This window comes from Haematobia irritans, chromosome 3 (assembly GCF_050003625.1).
Source record: "Haematobia irritans isolate KBUSLIRL chromosome 3, ASM5000362v1, whole genome shotgun sequence".
Lineage (NCBI taxonomy): Eukaryota > Metazoa > Arthropoda > Insecta > Diptera > Muscidae > Haematobia > Haematobia irritans.
The window spans coordinates 88,550,728-88,578,158 of NC_134399.1; the positions used below are offsets into that span (position 1 = coordinate 88,550,728).

At 33.4% G+C, this 27,431-nt stretch overlaps 2 protein-coding genes across 2 annotated transcripts; one reads left to right on the forward strand and one right to left on the reverse strand.

Annotated features, from left to right (window-relative positions):
• Positions 1-2,294: 2,294 nt before the first annotated feature.
• LOC142231039 (uncharacterized) lies at positions 2,295-2,968 on the forward strand. The gene is made up of 2 exons (XM_075301658.1): positions 2,295-2,511; positions 2,568-2,968. Exons 1-2 carry the CDS (start codon positions 2,352-2,354, stop codon positions 2,966-2,968), a joined length of 561 nt encoding a protein of 186 aa, XP_075157773.1. The 5' UTR covers positions 2,295-2,351.
• An 11,538-nt stretch (positions 2,969-14,506) lies between these two features.
• On the reverse strand, positions 14,507-15,686 carry LOC142229732 (uncharacterized). The gene has a single exon (XM_075300300.1). It carries the CDS (start codon positions 15,592-15,594, stop codon positions 15,166-15,168), a length of 429 nt encoding a protein of 142 aa, XP_075156415.1. The 5' UTR covers positions 15,595-15,686; the 3' UTR covers positions 14,507-15,165.
• Positions 15,687-27,431: the final 11,745 nt, after the last annotated feature.

A 27,431-nucleotide genomic window follows, 5' to 3' on the forward strand; every position in this document is an offset into this window, starting at 1 on the left:
TTAAAGAAATTGTCCTTAAATTAACTGAAATATTGAAACTTTAGATTTAATATAAAAACGCTTCAAATATAGGCTAAGACTTATTTTGAGGATTCACCGTCTTTGGTTCAAAGCTTTTTTGGAATCAAGAAAACATTTTTTACTTTGAAGTATCCGTTATAATTTGGATTTATAAACTGGCATTTATAAACTGTCTAAAATTTCGTTCTTTCAGCGTACCAAGATGTAGATACATATTTTTATGAATTCCCGAAACAGGGTATCTACACGCTTTTATTGATTTTTTCTGGGTGCAGTTATATTTGTATGATATGATTTGTCACATTGTCAGTTCTCATGATGCAGCATTATATATACAATTTAAATACATACAAATATATGCATATAAACCGAAAAATACATTTGATTCTTTAAGTTCCCAGTGGGCGCCATTTTTTTATATCCACTTGAAATTCGGAAATGTGTGTTGTGAACTAATTCGGTTGCCTTGATTTTGTCCACAATTGGGAGGTGTCCACTAGAGGTGTGCACGAGAATGAAATTCACCCACACTCACGCACATTCACGAAGTAAAATATTTATTCGCTCACTCACGATACGTGTAGTAGCCACTCACGCACATTCACGAAATGAAAACCAGTTCTCTCGCACGAACTACTTTTAAAGAATTACGCCCAGTTGACAATTGACGTGACTCATGACAAATTCACCAGAATCACGACGTTTTCCAACCGGGAATGAACAAAGGTAACAAAATTCATGAATATATTACAGTTCGATAGCTAAATATTGATATTTTCGTGAGCGTGATTTTGCAGAAATTTTTATTCGAACCGATTTTATTTCTCACGCACGACATATATGTTTCAGTCCCATTCACGCACATTCACGAGAGTTGTCTCAGATTTTGTTCACGCCTCACGTGATTCACGCGTGTCAAGACATTTCGTGTCACGCGTACACCTCTAGTGTCCACAATGAGAGGTTAATTTTAATCTGATAATATAGAAAGCTTCTCACGAAAACTGTCCACTTTTGAGAGGTTTCACTGTATATGGGGCTATATACCATATAATTATGCAGCAATATGAAGCACTTTTTGCATGGTTGGGTAAATTTTGCTTTTCCAGGAGGCTCCGCAAGACAAATCACGGGTTAGTCGGTTTATATGGAGGCTAACATTGGTCCGATATGATCCGTTTTCGTTTGGAATTTGGCGTGATTTCCACAGACGGACGATCATCGCTAGGTCGACTCAGAATTTCACCATGCATAAAAAAGAAAACAGAGAAAAATTAAACAGTGAGATATATAAAAACAAGTTTTTTTCTCACTATTAATAGGGGGACCAAGAGGAGTTGAAGGATACACAAACAAAATTATATATAGGATTCGATGGAATGACATTATAATTTATACTCGATTTGCGACAAATAAATTATAATATCAAAAAGAACACAATCTTGTGTGGAAGAAAATGTTTGAAAACATATAATATTTTTTGGGTCAAATTGTTTCGAAATATATTAAATGTTCGCAAAACCAAATATCATAATGTTTCACCAATATGCTAATATATAAGTGCTTCCTGCAATATAAGTTTGAGATTAACTTATGCCCGATTTAGAATATTTGATTGTAAATATTATTTTAATTATTCAGATTTACAACACCAGGGTGGTAGTCACAAGGTCGTGGGTTCGATTCCTGCTTCGACCGAACACCAAAAAGATTTTCAGCGGTGGATTATGCCACCTCAGTAATGCTGGTGACATTTCTGAGGGTTGCAAAGCTTCTCTAAGTGGTTTCACTGCAATGTGGAACGCCATTCGGACTCGACTATAAAATGGAGGTCATTTGTCATTGAGATTAACATGGAATCGAGCAGCACTCAGTGATAAGATAGAATTACCCAATGTGGTATCACAATGGACTGAATATGTTAGTCTAATTGAGCGTGATACATCGGGCTGCCATCTAACCTAGCCTAACAACACCAGTGTCTAACGTCTGAGTTCATGGTCCTTAAGAACACAAAAATTAGTTTTTATTTAATATTTTTTATGTTAGCCTATTGCGCGACATTTACCGCAAAAAGCTATGAGCTTTACACATGGCTAATTAAATTTGATTGAAATGAATTCTATTGCGATTTGTTATTGTCACCTTCTAATCAAATATAAATTGTAAACAATTGAACTCAACTTGAAATTTTTAGTGTCCCCAAAATGCATTCGAGCTTAAAGTACAAGACATACATCCGCTGCAAGTTTTTGCAATTTAAAATATATATATATAAGAAACAGAAATCAAAATTCAATATAAAAAGAAATAACATATACATTTTTTTAATGATTCTGATGTGGGTAACTAAAATGAAAAGTTCACTAATTATTTATGGAATCATTGTTTTATTGTCAAGTAATAACAAATTGGAGGCTAAAGACATACAAAAGGATATTAACACCGAAGAAAGAGCAAAACGGGGATATAGTAAATATGCCGAGAATGGTAAGGTAAGAAAAAAATCACAAGTCAATATTAAATCAACGTTTGTCTTAATTTAGATTTTGGTCCTGCCGTTCATGTGAGTTCTGCTGTAATTCAATACAGTATGCCAGCTGAGCATGTCTCCCTTGATACGGGCTCATCTTACGATCATACTGCTTGGCAACCTTCTTCATCAAATGTGGAATTATGGCCCCAATATCCTATAGCATCAGATATTCCTTCTCATACAATTGCTACGAGCCATTCAGGTGGTGAGCACATATCCAATAGTGTCATTTCAAGTGATTCTCAAAATAACGGGGGATTACATACCCAAATAATTGCCAGCAGTGGGGTAGGCGAACTTAGTGGTATTAACATTGACCATCAAAATGTTGTTCACGTAAGCGACAATGTTGATTTTAACAATATTGCAGATTTGAATAATAAACATTATGCAAAATCCTATGGTAAATAGTTAGCTTAGATCATTAGATATGTTTTAGTTTGCTATATATATTTTTTTGTATTTGTATATTTTGTTATCCATTAAAAATAAAATTAACAAGGCTCTATATTCTCCATCATAAATTTGAATCGTTTGATTTTGCTGTCGAAAATCTTTACGACTGTAGGATTAAAGGTTTTTGTATCTACACTGAAAAAAAGCATGCCCGGTTCCAAAGATTTTGTATTTACTTTAAAAAACGTGGTATTGATTCCGAGCCAAATAAAGTAAGGAAACTTTTAAGACACAATTCTCTTTTAAATTTGGGTTTTGGGTACTTGCTTCTAGGAAGCAAATTTTAATTTTCGCTTTTTTTCTTCATATGCTATCAAAGTCTTTTAAAAACTTCAAATTAAAACTCGACTTCCAGTAGAAATTATGCTATGTTTCAAGTAAAAAACTTCTTGAAAATAAAGTTTTGAAAAGCATGTCCTATATTTGAACAATTTTTTGCTTTGTAGTCAAGGTGCAAAAAGACAACCAATTTAAAGAAAATTTCATTAAATTTAAAGAATTTTTCTGAATTATTAAAGTCAAGTTGACCTTAGACCAAACATTTTTTCTTTCATGTTATGATACCCATTTTTAAGTCAAATCACTTAATTATAAGGTCAATACGACTTCATTGAAAAGTTTATCTCCTTTTTGCCTTTTTCTATTATATTTCACATTTACATTATATGAGGGCGGTTCGGAAACTTCTTAGCCTATCAATGAAAGAGAATATTTAGTTTTTCAAAAATATGTTTATTTGTCAATATTATCTCCTGAAACTTCAATACACTTAGTCCAACGCTTTTCTAGCAATTCTATCCCTTGATTAAAATAGTTTTCCTCAAGGTCTTCAAAATAGTGGTTTACAACTGTAATTGTATCTTCATTTGAGGTAAAACTGGCAAGGAATTTTTTTAGATTTGGGAACAAGTAAAAGTCAATGGAAGCTAAATCAGGAAAATAAGGTGGGTGGTCAAGCAAATCGTACTTTATTTCGTTGATTTTAGCCATTGTTAAAACACTCTTGTGCGCTGGTGCCTTGTCTTGATGAAATTTTTGTTTGTTGTAAGCCAGGACGTTTTCCTCGAATTTGTACATTTATCCAAAAGGTTGCAATAGTATTCTGCATTTAATGTTTTACCAATCAATAAAAATATTCTTGAAGTCCCAAAAAACCGTTGTCATAACCTAACCAACCGATTGAATTGTTTTTGCCTTCTTGGGGCCCTTCCTCCAGCTTCAGCCCATTGTTTGGATTGTACTTTTGTCTCTGGAATATAGAGGTGGATCCATGTCTCAGGATCCATGAACAGTTATGAAACGACGCTTAAAATCCATTTTATTTCGCTTAAAACGATCCAAACAAGCTTGAGAAATGTTCATTCTTATGCGTTTTTGATCGACTGTTAACAAATGCGGCACCCATCTTGCAGAAAGCTTTTTCATCTGTAGTTCTTCATGCAAAATTAAATGGACTCGATCATTTGAGATGCCCATGATATTACCAATTTCACGCACTTTTATTCGTCGATCATTTAATACCATATCATGCACTTTGGCTACAATTTCTGTTGTTGTTGCTGTTTTTGGACTTCCACTACGTGGGTCATCTTTATTGTTTGTACGGCCACGTTTAAATTCAGCAACCCAATTTTTTACTGTTGCATATGAAGGAGCACATTCACCATATCATTATGAATTTCTTGTCCCGATAAACATTTTTTATGTAAATATTTAATGACAGCACGCATTTCTAATTTTTCCATTGCGTCTTTTTTGAACACCTGTTTCTATATGAAGGAGTTGTCAGATCGAAACAAAATTTAGCATGTGTTCATAACAGAGATGGAAATTTCCAAAACAGTTTTTCTGTTTATACCGCGCTTTTGTGCTAGGCTAAGAAGTCTCCGAACTGCCCTCGTATTGCATGTATAACATGAAATAACACCGCAAAAATTACAAATGAAATAGTACTGCAACAAATTATTTTTTAGGCGTTATTTCATTATACCCTGCGCCACACTGTGGAACAGGGTATTATAAGTTAGTGAATATGTTTGTAACACCCAGAAGGAGACGAGATAGACACATGGTGTCTTTGGCAATAATGCTCAGGGTGGGTCCCTGAGTCGATATAACCATATCCGTCTGTCCGTCCGTCCGTCCGTCCGTCCGTCCGTCCGTCTGTCTGTGAACACATTTTTGTGATCAAAGTCTAGGTCGCAATTTAACTCCAATCGCCTTCAAATTTGGCACATGTTCCTAATTTGGGTCAGAATAGAACCCTATTGATTTTGGAAGAAATTGGTTCAGATTTAGATATAGCTCCCATATATATCTTTCGCCCGATATGGACTAATATGGAACCAGCAGCCAGAGTTTTATACCGATTTGCTTGAAATTTTGTACAAACATAACACTTAGTCGTATAGTCAAGTGTGCTAAATTTGATTGAAATCGGTTCAAATTTAGATATAGCTCCCATATATATGTTTTTCTGATTTCGACAAAAATGGTCAATATACCAACATTTTTCTTGTAAAATCGCCGCTGCTTAGTCGAAAAGTTGTAAAAATGACTCTAATTTTCCTAAACTTCTAACACATATATATCGAGCGATAAATCATAAATAAACTTTTGCGAAGTTTCCTTAAAATTGCTTCAGATTTAAATGTTTCCCATATTTTTTTAAATTGTGTTCCACCCTAGTGCATTAGCCGATTTAAATGTTAAGTCTATAGATTTTGTAGAAGTCTATCAAATTCTGTCCAGATCGAGTGATATTTAAATGTATGTATTTGGAACAAAAATTTATATATAGCACCCAACACATTTGACGGATGTGATATGGTATCGAAAATTTAGATCTACAAAGTGGTGCAGGGTATAATATAGTCGGCCCCGCCCGACTTTAGACTTTCCTTACTTGTTTTAATATAAACTGCTGAAATGCCGAATACTATGAATATGGGCCCCAAAATCTAAAGGAACTAAGATAAAATGAAATGGAAACAAAGAAATGAAATTTGTATGATTTTGGAGTATGATTTCATTTATTTTTGGGGCCGATTGCATTTGCAAAATATACCAATTCCAACTAAAACTGTAAATTCGATGATATTAACTTTGGAGTTTGTGACAAAGAAAATAATACCAAAATTAATTGCTTATTACAATTATGACTAAATATCGTATGGTTTTTTTAAGGTTTTAGATTTCATCTTGCAATGCGATATAATTATCAAATTACACTAAGCGATATATTTTAGGGAAAACGTCATTAGTTTCTATAAAATTGAACTGACTGGTATGAAACAATTTTGTAACATGTGTAAGTAAAATTTCGTAACTTGAACAGAAAGCTAAACAAATCTTTGGTAAAAAGAGTACCCTACTTTATGTAAAGCTTTTTCTTCAAGTAGCCGTGTGCCAAAGAGTTCAAAATAATAATAATTGTGAGTTTTACATAAATTTCTAGAAAATTGAACTAACTAGTTGTAAGTGAGATGAATTAAACTGAATTTCAAAACTTATTTTAGAATACGAGCTACATTTTGTGTGTGTACAAATCGAGGTCATAACGTGGAAGAAGCACAAGACCCAGCAAAAAATACTTCAGCAGTAACCCAGCAAAAAATGAGCACTATTTCAGCAGGATTGTAAGGGAGAGAGGCAGTACCAACTGCTTACAAAACAACCGAATCAGCGCTGATTTCTGTGGGCGATGTCTCGATTTAGAGTAATTTCTACATAGCGCTGATATAACTGCTCATTTTAATAGAAATATTGCTCAGAAGTGATATATAATCTTGAGTATAGCATTGTTGGCGTGAAGGAAAACAGCACTACCTTTCATGTATCTATACTGCATGAATTGCCCAGCAAAAAAAAGCGCCGCCAAAAAAGTAATGAAAATGTTCTTTTTGGATCCGGAAGTGGTGCAAAATTGACGCAGAAGCGATGAATTTAACATGGGCTTATCATAGGACGGAAATCCTCCATTCCAACAGCCGTTGCATTGAATTTGCATCGCTTCTTTAGGTGTGATACAAATTCAATGTTTAGGAAGTAAATTAAAAAAATCTGTGATATTTTGTCAAATAAATAATTTTTATAATTTTTTTATAATTTTAAATGGATTCTAACGCTTGTCGGAAACGTTTGATCTGAAATATTTTCAAAAATTAAAAATTTTTTCACATTGGATTTAGCATTTTTTCGACAAAATTTAAATGATTTGTAGCATTTTATGAATTCTTACTCTGTTTTTAACATATTTTGAACAAAAAAAGGTCAAATTACCCATTAAAAGTATGAAAAAACCAAGTTATAAAAAATTGAATTAAAAGAACTTCCTGGGTAGTTAAAATAAAGAACATCATTGGGAGTGCATCTTCTGGAAGTGCTTTTAAAGTTGTGCCTTTGGAAGAACTTCCAATTTTTTTGCTGGGTGGTTGCAATAACGTAAACGAATAATCATAAACTAGTTTGTTATTGCCACCGATTCATGCAGTGTGGATACACTGCCTACTTTACTGTATACCAAAAAGTGCAACTAAACTCTTACTGCTGAAGTATGTTTTGCAATACTTATGACTATCTTTATATAGGGCCAAAGACGTTTTTATTTGTTTGAACGATGTGATTTTCGTAGAATTTATGAAGAATGATTTATATATATTAGTTAACATTTTCCTGTTTTTATGTACCAGTATACTACCGTAAAAAATATTTAAATGGGTTGAATAAATATATGGAAATATTTTATCGAACTATATTTCATTCATGTGGACAAATCTTACATATTCGTGGTAATCCGTTTACTTCCAAATTATAAATATTTATTAAAAATCAACAGCATCGACTGGTCTTGAAATATTAGTTTATTCATAAACTATTTCCAATTTCCATGTAATTTTAGTTTTTCCAAACTGTTCTCCTTTTATAATTTCAATTCCACTAAATGTAAGAAAATTCTAAACCAATTTTTTCACAAAAGGTTAGCGCCACAGAATGTTACCTCCTAGTTGAAGATTCCAAAATTACCATTTCATTGGGGTTTGATGACAGATATTCTCTCCAACAAATCAGTTCAAACAGTACGCTTCCCAAAGATAAATTTAACCCTCCAATGCCCAATCGCGCCTTTAGGCGGTCTTCATTTAATATGGAAGCTTTTAGTAAAACACACCTTAAGACAACAAAAATGGGTAAAATAAAAAGAAAACTTAGTTTAAACTGTTCAAGTGGCTTTGTAGCATATACTGAATTTTACCGTATAAATTTTTCTTGTTTAGTTTTCTTGCTTTTGTGTCTTTAACATTGAAAATTTAGCTGGTAAAAAATTGGGGCATTAGAGGGTTAAAGATTCTACCTATGGAGACTAGAACATATTAATAGCTTGTAAGAAACATTTTTGTTTGAGTTTTTGGGGATTGGTAAACACAAGTATAAGTGTGCAAGAAATTGGTGAAATAACGCCTTGATTTGAAATCTTAAATTTTGTGATTTTTTCACGCATTCTTCAAGTGATTACGAGAAGTAAAATTTGGAAATTTTACCTAAAATTTCCAGATTTAGATCTAGATTTTCTACAGAACGTAGATCCCAAATCGAACGGTCGGTTTATAAGAGGGCTATAGCAAAACCTGTCCCGATACGCAATATATTCGGCAAAACTATTTATGGTCCTAAAAAAGTTTAAAGTTCCGATTTCATTCAAACTAAATAAAAACGACGGTTTCCACAACCCCAAGGAGTAATAGCGGTATACCGGTCTATATGGGGCTATACCAAAACATGGACCAGTACACTTATTTGTGGTCCTAAAAAAACCTTTAGATTTTTAATTTTGGGCAAATTGGACAAAGACTATGGATTCTAGAAGCCCAAGAAGTAAAATCGGAGATCGTTGTATATGGGGGCTATACAAAAACATGGACCGATGCACACCATTTTTTGCACCCCTATTTGTGGTCCTAAAATACTTCTAGATTCCAATTTGAAGCAAACCGGACAAAAATGACAGTTTCTAGAAGCCCAAGAAGTAAAATCGGAATATCGGTCTATATGGGGCTATACCAAAACATGGAGCAATGTACTCCATTTTCGGCACACCTCTTTATGGCCGTACAGTACCACTAGATTTTCAAAAAAAAGAAATACGGTTTCTATAAGCTTAAGACCCAAAATCGGAAGGTTGGTTTGTATGGGGACTATACCAAAACCTGGACCGAATCTGTTCAAAATTTCAGAACGATACCAGAATTATTGAAAGGCGTAGCGTGATTACATAAAACAAAACTTGCAATTTCTTCCTGATCAAGAATATATACTATATACACCAAAAAATGTAATCCAATTAATTTTTTAACTGAAATGTCTTCAATCACGAAAATGATAGTATCACTCACAGTTTTAATTGAGCACCAAAAAATACTTGATAAAAAAATTAATTGATTTCATTAGCAAATTTCAATAAATTCTTTAACTCAATTAAAAATTTAATTGATGTTGATTGCAAAACATAATTAATGTTGTTACTAAAAACGTAACTATTTTCAATTAGTCTCTTAACTGGCTTAGAGTTTTTAGTTTGATTAAAAAAATTGATTGTCTGAAATAAAGTTTTTATAAAAAATAAAACAAGTATATACGGCCGTAAGTTCGGCCTGGCCGTATCTTATGTACCCTCCACCATGGATTGCGTATAGACTTATACGAAAGACTGTCATCCACAATCGAATTACTTGGGTTGTGTTATCTTAAAACTTCTTAACATCGTTTTCTAAATTGTGAGTTAGTCCATACGTGGTATATAACAGGTTGGCTGATAAGTCCCCGGTCTGACACATAGATGGCGTCGCTAGTATTAAATGCATATTATTTTTATATAGTACCAACCTTCAAATGATTCGTGTCAAAATTTGACGTCTTTAAGTCAATTAGTTTGTGAGATAGAGCGTCTTTTGTGAAGCAACTTTTGTTATTGTGAAAAAAAATGGAAAAAAAGGAATTTCGTGTTTTGATAAAATACTGTTTTCTGAAGGGAAAAAATACGGTGGAAGCAAAAACTTGGCTTGATAATGAGTTTCAGGACTCTGCCCCAGAGAAATCAAAAATAATTGATTGGTATGCAAAATTCAAGCGTGGTGAAATGAACACGGAGGACGGTGAACGCAGTGGACGCCCGAAAGAGGTGGTTATCGACGAAAACATAAAAAAAATCGAAAAAATGATTTTGAATGACCGTAAAATGAAGTTGATCGAGATAGCAAAGGCCTTAAAGATATCAAAGGAACGTGTTGGTCATATCATTCATCAATAATTGGATATGTGGAAGCTCTGTGCAAAATGGGTGCAGCGCGAGCTCACATTTGACCAAATACAACAACGTGTTGATGATTCTGAGCGGTGTTTGCAGCTGTTAACTCGTAATACACCCGAGCTTTTCCGTCGATATGTGACAATGAATGAAACGTGGCTCCATCACTACACTCCTGAGTCCAATCGACAGTCGGCTGAGTGGACAGCGACCGGTGAACCGTCTCCGAAGCGTGGAAAGACCCAAAAGACCGCTGGCAAAGTAATGGCCTCTGTTTTTTGGGATGCGCATGGAATAATTTTTATCGATTATCTTGAGAAGGGAAAAACCATCAACAGTGACTATTATATGGCGTTATTGGAGCGTTTGAAGGTCGAAATGGCGGCAAAACGGCCCCATATGAAGAAGAAAAAAGTATTGTTCCACCAAGACAACGCACCGTGCTACAAGTCATTGAGAACGAAGGCAAAAACTCATGAATTGGGCTTCGAATTGCTTCCCTACCCACCGTATTCTCCAGATCTGACCCCAGCGACTTTTTCCTGTTCTCAGACCTCAAAAGGATGCTCGCAGGGAAAAAATTTGGCTGCAATAAAGAGGTGATCGCCGAAACTGAGGACTATTTTGAGGCAAAACCGAAGGAATATTTTGACAAAAAATGTGTTTTTCTTTGTTAGACCGGGGACTTATCAGCCAACCTGTTATTAGACAAAAAGGGTATGTATAGGTAAGTCTGCAAAAATTATGAATCGATATGGACTTTTGCACGGTACGTAGAGAGCCAGAATTGAAATATGAGGGTCGCTTATATCATGGCTATATACAATTATGAACTTGATATGGTCCAATTTGTGTGTAATTGGGGATCGATTTATCTGAGGGCTATATATAACTATAGACCGATATGGACCTAGTTAGGCATGGTTGTTGACGGCCATACACTAGCGCAATGTACCAAATTTCAACTGACTCGGATGAAATTTGCTCCACCAAGTGACTCCAAAACCAAATCTCGGGATTTGCACCACCAAGTGGCTCCAAAACCAAATCTCGGGATCGGTTTATATGGGGCTATATATGATTATGGCTTGATATGGACCACTTTTGGCATGGTTGTTAAATATCATATACTACCACCACGTACCAAATTTCAACCAGATCGGATGAATTTTGCTTCTCCAAAAGGCACCGGAGGTCAAATCTGGGGATCGGTTTATATGGAGTGTAATGCTGGTGACATTTCTGAAGGTTTCAAAGCTTCTCTAAGTCATTTCACTGCAATGTGGAACGCCGTTCGGACTCGGCTATAAAAAGGAGGTCCCTTGTCATTGAGCTAAACATGGAATCGGGCAGCAATTAGTGATAAGAGAGAAGTTCACCAATGTGGTATCACAATGGACTGAATAGTCTAAGTGAGCCTGATATATCGGGCTCACTTAGACAGGATCGGATGAAATTTGCTTCTCCTAGAGGCTTCGCAAGCCAAATCGGGGGATCGGTTTATATGAGGGCTATATATAATTATTGACCGATGTGGACCAATTTGTGTATAGTTGTTAGAGACTTACACCATGTACCAAATTTCAGCCCGATCGGATAAAATTTGCTTCTCTTAGAGGCTCCGCAAGCCAAATCTGGGTATCGGTTTATATGGGGCCTATATATAATTATGGACCGATGAGGACCACTTTTTGCATGGCTGTTAGATATCATAACATATACTAACACCATGTACGAAATTTCAGGTGGATCTGATGGGGGTTTATATGGGGGCTATATATAATTCTTGACCGATGTGGACCAATTTTTGCATAGTTGTTAGAGACTTACACCATGTACCAAATTTCAGCCCGATCGGATAAAATGTGCTTCTCTTAGAGGATTGGCAAGCCAAATATGGGGGTCCGTTTATATGGGGCCTATACGTAAAAGTGGACCGATATGGCCCATTTGCAATACCATCCGACCTACATCAAAAATTCTGAGTCGATCTGAGCATATCCGTCCGTCCGTCCGTCTGTCTGTTGAAATCACGCTAACTTCCGAACGAAACAAGCTATCGACTTGAAACTTTGCACAAGTAGTTGTTATCGATGTAGGTTAGTTAGGTTAGGTGGCAGCCCGATGAATCAGGCTCACTTAGACTATTCAGTCCATTGTGATACCACATTGGTGAACTTCTCTCTTATCACTGAGTGCTGCCCGATTCCATGTTAAGCTCAATGACAAAGGACCTCCTTTTTATAGCCGAGTCCGAACGGCGTTCCGCAGAAATGTCACTAGCATTACTGATAATCCACCGCTGAAAAACTTTTTGGTGTTCGGTCGAAGCAGGAATCGAACCCACGACCTTGTGTATGCAAGACGGGCATGCTAACCATTGCACCACGGTGGCTCCCTGTGTATATAGTTGGACGTTCGATATGTTACAAACGGAATGGCAAACTTAGTATACCCCCATCACCATTCAATGGTGGTGGGTATAAAAACAACCCATGCGCAAACATATTGGGCATATCGATTGCATCGATGACAGGTATCGATTACAGGTAGATAAAAGAAATATATAGGAAAATTTGCTATGTTCTAACAAGAGTGTTTCCTTAACTGGATTGAATACTTCTTAGTACGAGTGAACTAAAATATTTTTCTATCCAAAGTATGTTTCATATATATGATAAGCTTTCGATAATAATGGAAGTCAGATTGATCATTTTATAAGAAATTTTACTAAATTTGAGGAAACGCTTTGTTATCATTGAATAAAATTGTTTTGTTAACTTGTAAAATCTTATACCCTCAGAAGAAGTCAGATTTGGTAAAATTTCATACTTTACTCTAGTTAATGAACAATTTCTAACTGCTTTCTGTTTAAGATTTTTTAATGAAACAAGTACATTTTATTATTTTACACACAAAAATAATGTAATGGAAATAAAATGGCTACACTGATAGAAAAAGCTTTATTCATAATGTGGATTGTTTCGATGTATTAACAAAATTGAGCCAATTATGTATTATGAAATACTTGTTATAAATGCAATGAAAGAAATCACTGTAATAATGTAACAAATCCATTATATCAATGAAATATTAATAGCGGACAATCATTAATACTATGAATATATTCGTTGTAATAATCACTATTATTTAAATATTATAAATGTATTAGAAACTCTATTCAAAATAAAATGTTCGTAATAAATTGGCCTATTTTCCTTTTACATTTTAAGCATTGTTTTTCATAATTTAAGAAAAAAATTATTGTCCTCAACAATAAAGCATTTATATAAAACTTTACTGAAGAGCTAAGAAAATTATACTTATTTACTTGTTTAAATACTTTAAAATTTTTGTTGTTGAGTATATATACTAAATTGATGAAAATTTTTTCGCTTTAGCTTAAAAGGCACTTTTTTCTGGGTGAAGGTAACCTAAAATATTTTAATTAAAAAAGGATTCGGAAATATCGAGTGATCGACACTTCTGTATACCCAATTGAATCACATGATGAATTTAGCATCCATCATACGGTTTGTTTACAAGGTCATTATATTTCAATGTAAAACTTCGTTTACTTTACATGATTTGTTTAACAAATATTTTCAAACATATCTTTTCATGATAGTTGTAACCGTTGTTGTATTAGCTCTGCTTGAATGAAATATGAATGAGTAAATATTGACTTACACATTAGAAAAGCATGAGTTAAAAAAAAAATATCAGAAATAACTACCCATTCATAATCTCATTCTTGAATATGATATCATATAATTAGCCGCAATAAAAATTCACAAATATTGACATAAAATTAAGACCCGTTTCCCGGATTTGGCATTATTCAGTCGTAATAAAAAACACATTTGCTTATCATAGAATGTTTACCATTTGTTTACAAAACTACTTAGCAGAATTTCATTTCTGTACGATTATTTGACTTCCCCTAAGCAAGGGATGGCCAAAAATTAAATTGATGGGCATGTCATACGTTTGAAGATGATGGATTAGAAAAATGGTCAACGAAAAGTCGGTACGGGCTTACTCGATATTATCGCGAATCAGTATTTCAAACTTCTTTTGTGGCAGCTGTATTATTATTTTGCGAAATGTAATCTTTACAAATTGCAAATCGTGGGAATTTCACCTGTAACCATACACATTGAGTCACGCGAAAATAAAACTCCAAACCATTTAAAGTTTAATGAAATTTTAATTTATTTCGAAATTAATCATCATTATTTAACATGCTTAACAAATAAAAAACAAAACAAATAAAAAACGACAACAAAAACGTAATCAAATTAACTTATCAGCAACAAATTCAGAGCATTAAATGGAACCACAACAAACATGAAACATTGGTTGTTACACCATGGTAGTGAAAACCTCCTCCTCCTAGTGGCAGTTTTCTTGGAACCTGCTCCATTCATGCAATGTAGTAGCACCAATTATTTCACACTTTGTAATTGTGGTGGAAAAACTTTGTAAAATTGTCTACTTAGGATTTTGAAAAACGAATACTGTCGGTATGAATGAATGGAAAGCATTTTCTTCTTTGGTCTACTTAAGGCGAATTGGAGGAAGCGGGTAATGGAATGAAATGAAATTAATTTATGGGTGAATGAAATTTACACTAAACTGGATTTTATATGAACATGCAATCATCATGGAGTGGGTCAGTGGGGAATCATAGGAACTCGTTTTCATTTTGAATGAAACAAAAAACAAAAGTGGTCACTATGTCACATCACTGGAACTACCACAATCAGCCAGTTAAGTCTTATAGTTAAGTAATCCAATCAACACACAGCACAGATCTTAAAAATGTTCTCCTTCTCTTGTATCACATTTAAGGTTTGGGATCCTTAAATTCATAGGTTGTACTATAGCTGAGAGCCCCTTTACCATGATTTATTCCAGGCACTGGCTTTGTATCGAAATCATGCAAATCGCTATGGATATCATGATGTGATAGTGATTCATGCTCAAAACTGTGGGGATGGAAGTCGTGGTGGTCCTCCAATACTTCATGATGGGGAATTTCAAAGTGTTCACTACCCTCGGCATATTCATCTCCATGTTGACTTTCTCCAAAGTCGGCAGGAAAATGCGATTGATCCAAATGATCACCCAAGGATCCCAATGAACCATAATTGCTGGAGGCACTTTTCTCCAAACCTTCGCTGAAGTCATGCGCCTCCGAGTGGCCAATTGCACCAGCCTGACAGATGGCCACCAATATGGTACTCCATATCCAGACAATGTTAAATAAATTCATTCTGTTTAATGATGATGGTCCGATCGGTGTAATCCTTGATTCTCACTGTGATTCGTGCGGTTTCCAGCTCTAATGCGTTGCACTTTAAGAGTTGCACTAAGTTTGTTACAGCCATGGTCTTCACTTTATATATCAAGAAATTTTAGCCTCCAGTGAGGCTAAGGCATAATGACGTTCCGAAGACTATGAGGTGCATAAAACGCTTCATAGTCTATCTGGGAGAGGAGACATGATAACTGTAAAATTCATCCATCTATATGGATTATGTGTTTTATGCTTTATCTAGTGGCAAAACGGTGGCAGCTTTACTACCGAAAAAGCCTACTATAGAAACATCATTAGTCACTTGACTTGATAATTATGGAATGGCTAATGTCTAGAGCCTCTGTGCTTTTGTTTACGGTTTTTGTTTTGCAAGATAGGCGTGTGGTCTTCTCTTTGTTCATCGTCATTTATTTAATTATAAGCTTAGAAAGCTAAATTTGCCAAGCAAAAGGTGGGACACTTCAAATGGCCTGGAGCAAAAAATGAGGCGAAAATTAAGAAATATTGGTAGTTTGCTTTGTCATTATCATATGGTTCGGTGTTGATAGAATGGTCGTCTAATATTAATTATGGGCGTTACATTGCTAAGCCAAGAAGGAGACGAGATAGACGGTGTCTTTGGCAAATAGGCTCAGGAGCTTTTCCTGAATTAATTAACGTCTTTACACAAAATAAAAATTTTATTCTAATTAAATTACGAAAATGATAGTATCAATCATAATTTTAATTGGGCATAAAAGGGCTCGATTAAAAAATTAATTGATTCCATTGGCAAATTTCAATCAATTTTTTGATTGATGCAAAAACTCAATTAATTGTAATTAATTAATAAAAAATTTATTCTAATTAAATTACGAAAATGATAGTATCAATCATAATTTTAATTGGGCATAAAAAGGGCTCGATTAAAAAATTAACTGATTCTATTGGCAAATTTCAATAATTTTTTTGATTGATGCAAAAACTCAATTAATTGTAATTAATCACTTTCTTCACTAACTTAGCGATTTTAGTTTGATTGAAAAGTTGATTGTTTCAATTAAATTAAAAATTAAAATTTAATTAAAATTAATGAAATAAATTAAAAATTAAATTGAAATTAAAATTTTGTCCATCATTGTTTTTAACTTACTTAGTCTTCCGAGTTTTGAAAAGTTAATTGTATCAATTAATTTTTATACCCTAAACCACATAGTGGTCAGGGTATAATAAGTTTGATCGGCCAAAAAATGTGCCTACCAGAAATATTGATTTTAGACCCCATAAAATATATACCGATCGACTCAGAATCACCTCCTGAGTCGATCTAGCGCTTGGTGTCCGTCCGTCCGTCTGTCCACGTATTTGTTGTTCACAGGATTCCGGTCGCAATTATTAACTGATTTGGATGAAATTTGGTATAGGGTGTTTTTTGGGTACAAGGACGAACGCTATTGAATTTGGAAGAAATCGGATCAAATTTAGATATAGCTCCCATATATATGTATCGCCCGATTTCGACTAATGGAGTCACGTTGCCGATCGTCGTCAAATTTTGCAGATAGTAAACTTTTTCATCACCCTTTAAGTCTGCAAAATTTCATCGAAATCGGTTCAGATTTAGACATAGCTCCCATATATATGTATCGCCCGATTTTCCCAAAGTTGGCCATAAAAACCTTATTTATTAAGCGATCTTACTCAAACTTGGCTTACTCTAATCTTTTATGGTACTGACAATATGTTCCAAAAATAATCGAAATTGGTTCAGATTTAGATATAGCTCCCATATATATGTATCGCCCGATTTTGCAAAATTTTGCCTTAAAACCCTTATTTATCAACCGATAGTACTCAAAGTTGGCTAAATATAATCTTCTATACCTCTTACTGTATGTGCGCAATTTCATTGAAATCGGTTCAGATTTAGATATAGCTCCCATATATATGTATCGCCCGATTTTGCATAATTTGGCCGTAAAACCCTTATTTATCAACCGATCGTAACCAAGGTTGGCTAAATATAATCTTCTATAGCACTAACTGTATGTGCAAAATTTCATCGAAATCGGTTCAAATTTAGATATAGTTCCCATATATATGTATCGCGCGATTTTGAAAAATTTACCTCTAATAACCTTATTTTTGACCATAGGAGCCTCATTTATTAACTGATCGTACTCAAATTTTACACAAAGTGACCTTCTGTGGTATCAATCATACCTGCAAAATATTATATAAATTGGTTCAGATTTAGATATAGGTCCCATATATATGCATCGCTCGATTTTGTCATATTTGGCCATAATACTCTTATTTATTAGCCTATGTTATTCAAATTCCAAATTTTGATGTACTAGCTGATAGTATTTAACAGGGCTGTGGAGTCGAGCCAATTTTGCTCGAATCCGACTCCAGCATTTTTCATCAGCTCGACTCCGACTCCGGAGTCGACTCCGGGTAATATAACTAAATCTCATTTTAATACCACTAATTTGTAGTTCTATTGGGGGGTACCGTAAGTGGGTCAATATAAAGTAACGTTTTTATTTATGTGTGCAAAGAAAGGTCTTAATTTCACATTAGATGCCAATTGAACTCTATATTTCAAATTTAGGGTAATGTTTAATAAATAAAATAATGATATAAAATACCCATCATAATATGAGAAGATACGAACAGTATATGTATTTGTGGACCAAAATTATTGATACTATCTCAAATCCTTTAAATTTGTTGCGAGCTATATAAAGGTTTATATTTCCATATGCATGAATTTGAATCGATTTAGACAAAATTGTATATACTTCTACAAAATCTATGTACATAAAGTTTAAATCTAACGTTATGGGACGTAACACAATTTTAACGAAAAATAAAAATGCAAGGAAAGTCTAAAGTCGGGCGGGCCGATTATAATATACTCTGCATAACTTTGTATTTAGATCTACATTTTGATAAAATCTCAAATCAGACTTCTACAAAACTCGGGAAATATTTGGGAAATATTTATAATTGTTTAGACAATTTCGCAAAAATGCATTTATGATTCATTCATTGAAAAATTTGAAAATGTGAGTCATTTCTACAAGTTTTCGATTTAGCAGCATTTTTCCCAAAATTGTATGCTCACTGAATACAATTTTGGAAAAATTTTTTGTCCAGCAAATAAAATTTTGCAAAATTTTATATAGAAATAAAATTTTGGAAAATTTTCTACAGTAACAAAATTTTGACTAAATTTTCTATAGAAATAAGATTTTGGCAAAATTTTCTATAGAAATCAAATTTTAACCAAATATATAGAAATACAATTTTGAATAAAATTTTTTTGAAATAAAATATGGCAAAATTTTTTATAGAAATAAAAGTTTGAAAATATTATCAATAGAAATACAATTTAAAAAAATTGTGTAGCAAACAAAATTTTGCAAAATTTTCTATAGAAATAAAATTTTGCAAAATATTTTATAGAAACAAAATTTTGACTAAATTTTCTATAGAAATAAAATTTTGACTAAAATATTTCTATAGTAATAAAATTTGACAAAACTTTTAATAGAAATAACATTTTGACAAAATTTTCTATAAAAAACAACTTTGAAAAAATTTTCTGCCAATATTCCACATATGTATATGGCCTTAAAATGAAATTAAAATAAAAATAATATCGATTGTTCGAAACATTTCAAATAAATTGATATGGGCATTAAAATGGATCGATCCAGCCCATCTACTAGTCTAACATTCTAGGAAACATAAAAAGATAGCCGTAATTGGAAGATGATTTCATTTACAATCATGCTGTACATTGATCGCATGAATAACGCAATGGAAACTAATTTGCGTAAAAACTTGCTTAGTTACAAAAATGTGAAGTGTTTTAAAAAAATTGGTTTAGCCGGAGTCGGAGTCGAGCAAAATATTTACGACTCCGATCCCGACTCCAGCAAAATCTTCAGACTCTGACTCCAAGACTCCGACGCCGACTCCGGCTCCATAGCCCTGGTATTTAGACTTACATGTAGATCTTACATAAATCTATTACCCTATTTGCAGAAATTTGGATTTATTACCCACAACTAATTGGCCGATAAACTATAGCTCTTAATATTAGTCATTTCTGCTCAGATTGTGACAAGACACCCAAAAACATGTACCCCCCTTTATGTTCTCCAAAACCTATACCAACGATACCCCACAAATGCTTATGTTTACTACTTCAGTAGGGGTGGTTTAGGGTATGATATAGGCCCCGCCCGACTTTCTACTTTACTCCTTGTTTAATTAATAATTTTGATTAAAATAAAAAAAAAAACGTTTTTTTAAATGAGTTTTTAATAGTTAATTGTATCAATTCATGCTTTATTTAAGAATTGCCAACCATTGACTTAATGCTTCTAGTTTGGTTAATAAGTTAATTGTATAAATTAATTTTTTGATTGAAAAAGTTTTCAGTTTCAATCAACCTTTTAATTGGACATTTTTGTTATTTTTTCTTTCTTGACTTATTTTATTTTTGTAATGTAGTCATATCACTTAATATTTCGTTTGAGCCTTTTTTTTGGGTTAGAATCGATCCCGACTGATTTTGGAAGAAATTGGTTCAGAATTAGCTATAGCTCCTGCATATATTTTCCCCCTGATATGCATTTATATGACCTCACAAGTCGGAAGTACACTCCGATTTACTTAAAATTTTGCATAAGTAACAGTACTCATATAATCATTAAGTATTTTGATCAAATCGATTCAGATTTAGATATAGCTCCCATATATATCTTTCGCCCGATTTACACTCATACCATATTATACCACCATAGGATGGGGGGTATTACATTAACTTTGTCATTCCGTTTGTAACACATCGAAATATTACTCTAAGACCCCATAAAGTATATATATTCTGGGTCGTGGTGAAATTCTGAGTCGATCTTAGCATGTCCGTCCATCAGTCCGTCTGTTGAAATCACGCTAACTTCCGAACGAAACAAGGTATCGACTTGAAACTTGGCACAAGTAGTTGCTATTGATATAGGTCGGATGGTATTGAAAATGGGACATATCGGACCACTTTTGCGTATATCCCCCATATAAACCGATGCTCAGATTTGGATTGCGGAGCCTCTTGGAGGAGCAAAATTCATCCGATCCAGTTGAAATTTTGTACATGGTGTTAGTATATGGTCTCTCACAACCATGAAAAAATTAGTCCAAATCGGTCCATAATTATATATAGCCCCCATATAAACCGATCCCCAGATTTGACCTCCGGAGCCCCTTGGAAGAGCAAAATTTACCCGATCCGGTTGAACAACCATGCAAAAATTGGTCAATATCGGTCTATAGTTATATATAGCCGATCCCCGAAAATAATCTGCCAAAATTTTATTACTATAGAAAATTTTGTCAAAATTTTATTACTTTAGAAAATTTTGTCAAAATTTTATTACTATACAACATTTTGTCAAAATGTTATTTCTATAGAAAATTTTATTTCTATAGAAATTTTGCCAAAATTTTATTTCTATAGAACATTTTGTCAAAATTTTATTTCTATAGAAAATTTTGTCAAAATTTTATTTCTATAGAAAATTTTATTTCTATAGAAATTTTGTCAAAATTTTATTTCTATAGAACATTTTGTCAAAATTTTATTTCTATAGAAAATTTTGTCAAAATTTTATTTCTATAGAAAATTTGGTCAAACTGAATTATTTACGTATTGGACTATTTTGTTTACTATATACCCCGTATGGACTAACTTACAATTTAGAAGACGGTATTAGGAAGTTTTAAGATAGCTTGCCATCGGCAAGTGTTACCGCAACCCAAGTAATTCGATTGTAGATGACAGTCTTTAGTACAAGTTTCTATGCAATCATAAGATTCGGCATGGCCGAACTTACGGCCGTATATACTTGTTTACTATTACTGTGTTTTATCCCAGGGCGTTAGCCAATTTAAATTTTAATTCTAGAGATTTTGTAGTAGTACAAAAAAATTATCTCCAAATCGGTTAATATATATATATATATATATATATATATATATATATATATATATATATATATATATTTTGTCAAAATTTTATTTCTATAGAAAATTTTATTTCTATAGAAATTTTGTCAAAATTTTATTTCTATAGAACATTTTGTCAAAATTTTATTTCTATAGAAAATTTTGTCAAAATTTTATTTCTATAGAAAATTTGGTCAAACTGAATTATTTACGTATTGGACTATTTTGTTTACTATATACCCCGTATGGACTAACTTACAATTTAGAAGACGGTATTAGGAAGTTTTAAGATAGCTTGCCATCGGCAAGTGTTACCGCAACCCAAGTAATTCGATTGTAGATGACAGTCTTTAGTACAAGTTTCTATGCAATCATAAGATTCGGCATGGCCGAACTTACGGCCGTATATACTTGTTTACTATTACTGTGTTTTATCCCAGGGCGTTAGCCAATTAAAATTTTAATTCTAGAGATTTTGTAGTAGTACAAAAAAATTATCTCCAAATCGGTTAATATATATATATATATATATATATATATATATATATATATATATATATATATATATATATATATATATATATATATATATATATATATATATATATATATATATATATATATATATATATATATATATATATATATATATATATATATATATATATATATATATATATATATATATATATATATATATATGAATATGGTCTACATGGTGATGAAGGGTACAATATTGTTTTATCTAACACAGACCCCATATGGACTACCTTACAATTCAGATGACAATGTTAAGAATTTTCTTTCTTTCTATGCAACCATGGTATAGGGTACATATATATATACTTCCCAGCAAAAAACGTCGCCAAAAAAGTAATGAAAATGTTCTTTTTGGACCCGGAAGTGGTGCAAAATTGACGCAGAAGCGATGAATTTAACATGGGCTTGTCATAGGAAGGAAGTCCTCCATTTCAACTGCCGTTGCACTGAATTTGCATCATTTCTTTAGGTGTGATCCTAATTCAATGTTTTGGGTGTGATTTAAAAAATTCTGTGATATTTTGTCAAATAAATAATTTTTATAATTTTTTATAATTTTTAATGGATTCTAACGCTTGTCGGAAACGTTTGACCTCAAATATTTTCAAAAATTCACAATTTTTTCAGATTGGATTTAGCATTTTTTCGACAAAATTTAAATGATTTGTACCATTTTATGAATTCTTACTCTGTTTTTAACTGATTTGAAAAAAAAAAAATTAAAATTACCCATTAAAAGTATGAAAAACCAATATATAAAAAAAATTGTATTAAAAGAACTTCCTGGATAGTTAAAATAAAGAACAACAATGGGAGTGCATCTTCTGGAAGGGATTTTAAAGTTGTGCCTTTGGGAGAAATTCCAAATTTTTTTGCTGGGAATTGTTAAGGTTAGTCCTATTATAATTAAATGTTTCCAAATGAATAATTGGCACTGTTTTCGACATTAAATAGTTTGTTGTTTGTTTTCCCCCACATGTCACCAAACATATTAGTGCCTAATGGACTTCGATCGATGTTTATAAAAAATGACATGCTGCTATTTTAATGCAAATGCATAAAATTGGACACTGGTAAATTTGCTATTATTAAAACGTAAATCATAGTGTATAAAGATAAACTTCGTATTTTGATATTTTTGTTTTTCGTTTAATGTTGTACTCATAATCCAACGAAGAAAAAGCATTCAAAAATAATGGTAAGCACACACCAAAGTAGTGGTAATTACTTAGCGAAACATATATCAACGTTCGAGCTATCACCACAGAAGCCTAATACAAAATACACCAAAAAAAATTTTAATTTTTTGTTTTGGCATTTCGATCAAATTGTAGCATTTTATGGCCAATAAACAAAGGCGCAAATACAATGGCAAAAACTATTTGTTTGAAAACTTCCTACTTTAGACCAGATTTAGCACAATCTTTATTTGGATGTGAGAAAGCATTGGAGGGGAACACCATGAATGGTCAGAGCACATGGAGACAATCATGTTTGAGGTACACTTAAAAAATATTAATTAATTATGAGAAAAAATAGTAAAATTAAAAATTTTGGATTGAGGACAGGCAAGAATTATACGCAAAAGAAACAAGTAAGTAAAGTAGAAAGTAGGGCGAAGCCGACTATATCATACTCTAAACCACTCCTACTGAATTAGTAAATCTAAGCATTTGTGGGATATCATTGATATACCTTTGGGAGATAAACCGGATTCCATTTTGAACAAAAGAGAAATCGCTCAATTTGTGTGGGTTAAATATTGTGAAAATCGGACAATATATTTATGTAAGAGTTATTGTAGGTTAGGTTAGGTTAGGTGGCAGCCCGATGTACCAGGCTCACTTAGACTATTCAGTCCATTGTGATACCACATTGGTGAACTTCTCTCTTATCACTGAGTGCTGCCCGATTCCATGTTAAGCTCAATGAGCGACCTCCTTTTTATAGCCGAGTCCGAACGGCGTTCCACATTGTAGTGAAACAACTTAGAGAAGCTTTGAAACCCTCAGAAATGTCACCAGCATTACTGAGGTGGGATAATCCACCGCTGAAAAACTTTTAGGTGCTCGCTCGAAGCAGGAATCGAACCCACGACCTTGTGTATGCAAGGCGGGCATGCTAACCATTGCACCACGGTGGCTCCCTAAGAGTTATTGTAAGCCTAAGATCGGATAATACATCAAAATTTGAAATTTGAGTAACATATAAACGAATCCCCATATTTGACTTCCGGACCTATCGAATGAGTAAATTTTATCTGATCCAACAGAAATTTGACGCGTGATGTCATGAATGAATGAATTGAAGTCACATTTGCTCTGAGTGTATGATGGCCTTAAGTGTTGATTTAAGTCAGCATGGTTTTCGTTTTAGCCAAAGTGGCCGTATTTCTCTTCGGTCTACTATCTGGCTACTACTGCTGATATTGATGATGATGTAAAAGCATAGCAAACAAAAAAAATGTACTTTGTGGTTGGCATAATAGCCTTAGATTTAATTCCAACTAATTCAATGAATTATGTGAATATAAATGCGACCCAATGTAATGTAGATCAGATGGTTATGTGTGGATATTTTTTTATTGGAAGATATGGCAGATGAGATAAGTTACTATGGGTCATAACAAAGCCTATAATAAATTGAACACTTATTTAATTGTGAAGTGATTAATTGTCAGTTTTAAATGTTCGATCTAATTGTTGTACCCTACACCATTCTGTACACGCAAAAAAATAATTCTTTCCTCCCAAACGAAATTTAGACAAACAAAGTTCGTTTCTCATTTGCTTTTCGCTGTAAGGAAGTGTATTTGGAAGAAAAGTATATACTTTTTGTGATAAACGTTTATTCTTTTCCAGGATGTAAAAACAATTTCATAAAGACAAACTAAAAGAAAAAACATTGTTTTCTTGCTAATTGCATTTTCTGTCACATCTTTCTCACATCCCCGAGATTTTTTTAGTTCTTAACACCTTTTCCTGTAATACCAACAATGTAGAAGAAATTATACGATTTTATAAATTTTTAAAATATTTTTACCTTTCACCTGGACGGAGAATCGAACCGCGGACCATGCACTTTGTAAGCCAACACACTAACCACTGAGCTATGTACCTGTTATGGTCATCAATAGATAAATATCCATATAAGTTATATTTATATAGCATAGCTTGCGGCGCCCACGAACCGAATAAACAAAGTTTATTTAACAGAAATAAACATTTAGTTTGGGACCGTGGAGCAGTGGTTGCTACTTCCGACTTGCATGCCAAGGGTCATGGGTTCGATCCCTGCTTCGACCAAAGTTTTTTTTTTGTTTTTTTTTTACATATATACCAGATATGTTCGGAAGATTCCGAAAAAATGTTCAACATTACATTGTAGTATATTAAATTTTGAACTGTAAAATGTGTCTTATTAAAGACCTAAATTCAGAAAAGAACTGTGTTTGATATAAACGAAATGGACTGTGTTGTTGTTTCAAAAATAACTTTTTTTATTGAAAATATAAAAATTTTGTAAAAAACGATTTTTTTTTGGTGATAAAAGTTTAAAATTTTCGAAGCAGTTCAAAAAACTCTAACAAAAGAAAAACGTTTTCGGTACACGTTTTCCAAACTTTTTTTTTCTTTGCGTGTAATTATGTAAAATAAGTGTCATCAAAATGAAAATGTCTATATCATAAATAATGATCCTGACCCTTCATTACACAATCGAATTACTTGAGTTGCGGTAACGCTTGCCGTTGGCAAGGTATCTTAAAACCTCCTAACGCCGTCTTCTAAATTGTAAGTAAGTCCATACGAGGTATATATTAAATTAAAAAAGACAGATTAAATATAATTAAGTTTGCAAAATTTTCTATAGAAATAAAATTTTGACAAAATTTTCTATAGAAATAAAGTTTTGACAAAATTTTCTATAGAAATAAAGTTTTAACAAAATTTTCTATAGAAATAAAATGTTGACAAAATTTTCTATAGAAATAAAATTTTGGTAGATTATTTTTGGCTCGAGTGGCAACCATGATTATGAACCGATATGGACTATTTTTTGTGTGATTGGGGAACGGCTATATAACTATAGACCGATATGGACCAATTTTGGTATGGTTGTTAGTGGCCATATATTAACACCACGTTCCAAATTTAACCGGATCGGATGAAATTTGCTTCTCTTAGAGGCTGCGCAAGCCAAATCTGGGGATCGGTTTATATGGGGGCTATATATAATTATAGACCGATGTGGGCCAATTTTTGCATGATTGTTAGAGACCATATACCAACACCATGTACCAAATTTCAGCAGGATTGGATGAAATTTGCTTCTCGTTGAGGCTCGCAAGCCAAATCTGGGCATCGGTTTATATGGATGCTATATATAATTATGAACCGATGTGGACCAATTTTTGCATGGTTGTTAGAGACCATATACCAACACCATGTATCAAATTTCAGCAGGATCGTATGAAATTTGCTCCTCCAAAAGGCTCAGCAAGCCAAATCTGGGGATCGGTTTATATGGGGGCTATATATAATTATGGACCGATGTGTACCAATTTTAGCATGGTTTTTAGAGACCAAATACCAACAACATGTACCAAATATCAGCAGGATTGGGTGAAATTTGCGTCTCTTTGAGGCTCCGTAAGCCAAATCTGGGGATCGGTTTATATGGGGGCTATATATAATTATGAACCGATGTGGAGCAATTTTTGCGTGGTTGGTAGAGACCATATACCAACACCATGTATCAAATTTCAGCAGGATCGTATGAAATTTGCTCCTCCAAAAGGCCCCGCAAGCCAAATCTGGGGATCAGTTTATATGAGGGCTATATATAATTATGGACCGATGTGGACCATGGTGGTTAGAGACCATATACCAACACTATGTACCAAATTTCAGCAAGATTGGATGAAATTTGCTTCTCTTTGAGGCTCCGCAAGCCAAATCTGGGGATCGGTTTATATGGGGGCTATATATAATTATAGACCGATGTGGACCAATTTTTGCATGGTTGTCAGAGACCATATACCCACACCATGTACCAAATTTCAGACAGATCGGATGCAATTTGCTCCTCTTTGAGGCTCCACAAGCCAAATCTGGGGATCGGTTTATATGGGGGCTATATATAATTAAGGACCGATATGGACCAATGTTTGCATGGTTGTTAGAGACCATATACCAACACCATGTACCAAATTTCAGCCGGATCGGATGAAATATGCTTCTCTTAGAGGCTCC

Excerpts from the sequence above, each read along its gene's own strand:
- LOC142229732 (XM_075300300.1), bottom strand. The coding sequence starts at position 15,594 with ATGAATTTATTTAACATTGTCTGGATATGGAGTACCATATTGGTGGCC.
- LOC142231039 (XM_075301658.1), top strand. The coding sequence starts at position 2,352 with ATGATTCTGATGTGGGTAACTAAAATGAAAAGTTCACTAATTATTTAT. Across the intron at positions 2,512-2,567 it reads TAGTAAATATGCCGAGAATG|ATTTTGGTCCTGCCGTTCAT; the intron begins GTAAGGTAAGAA and ends GTCTTAATTTAG.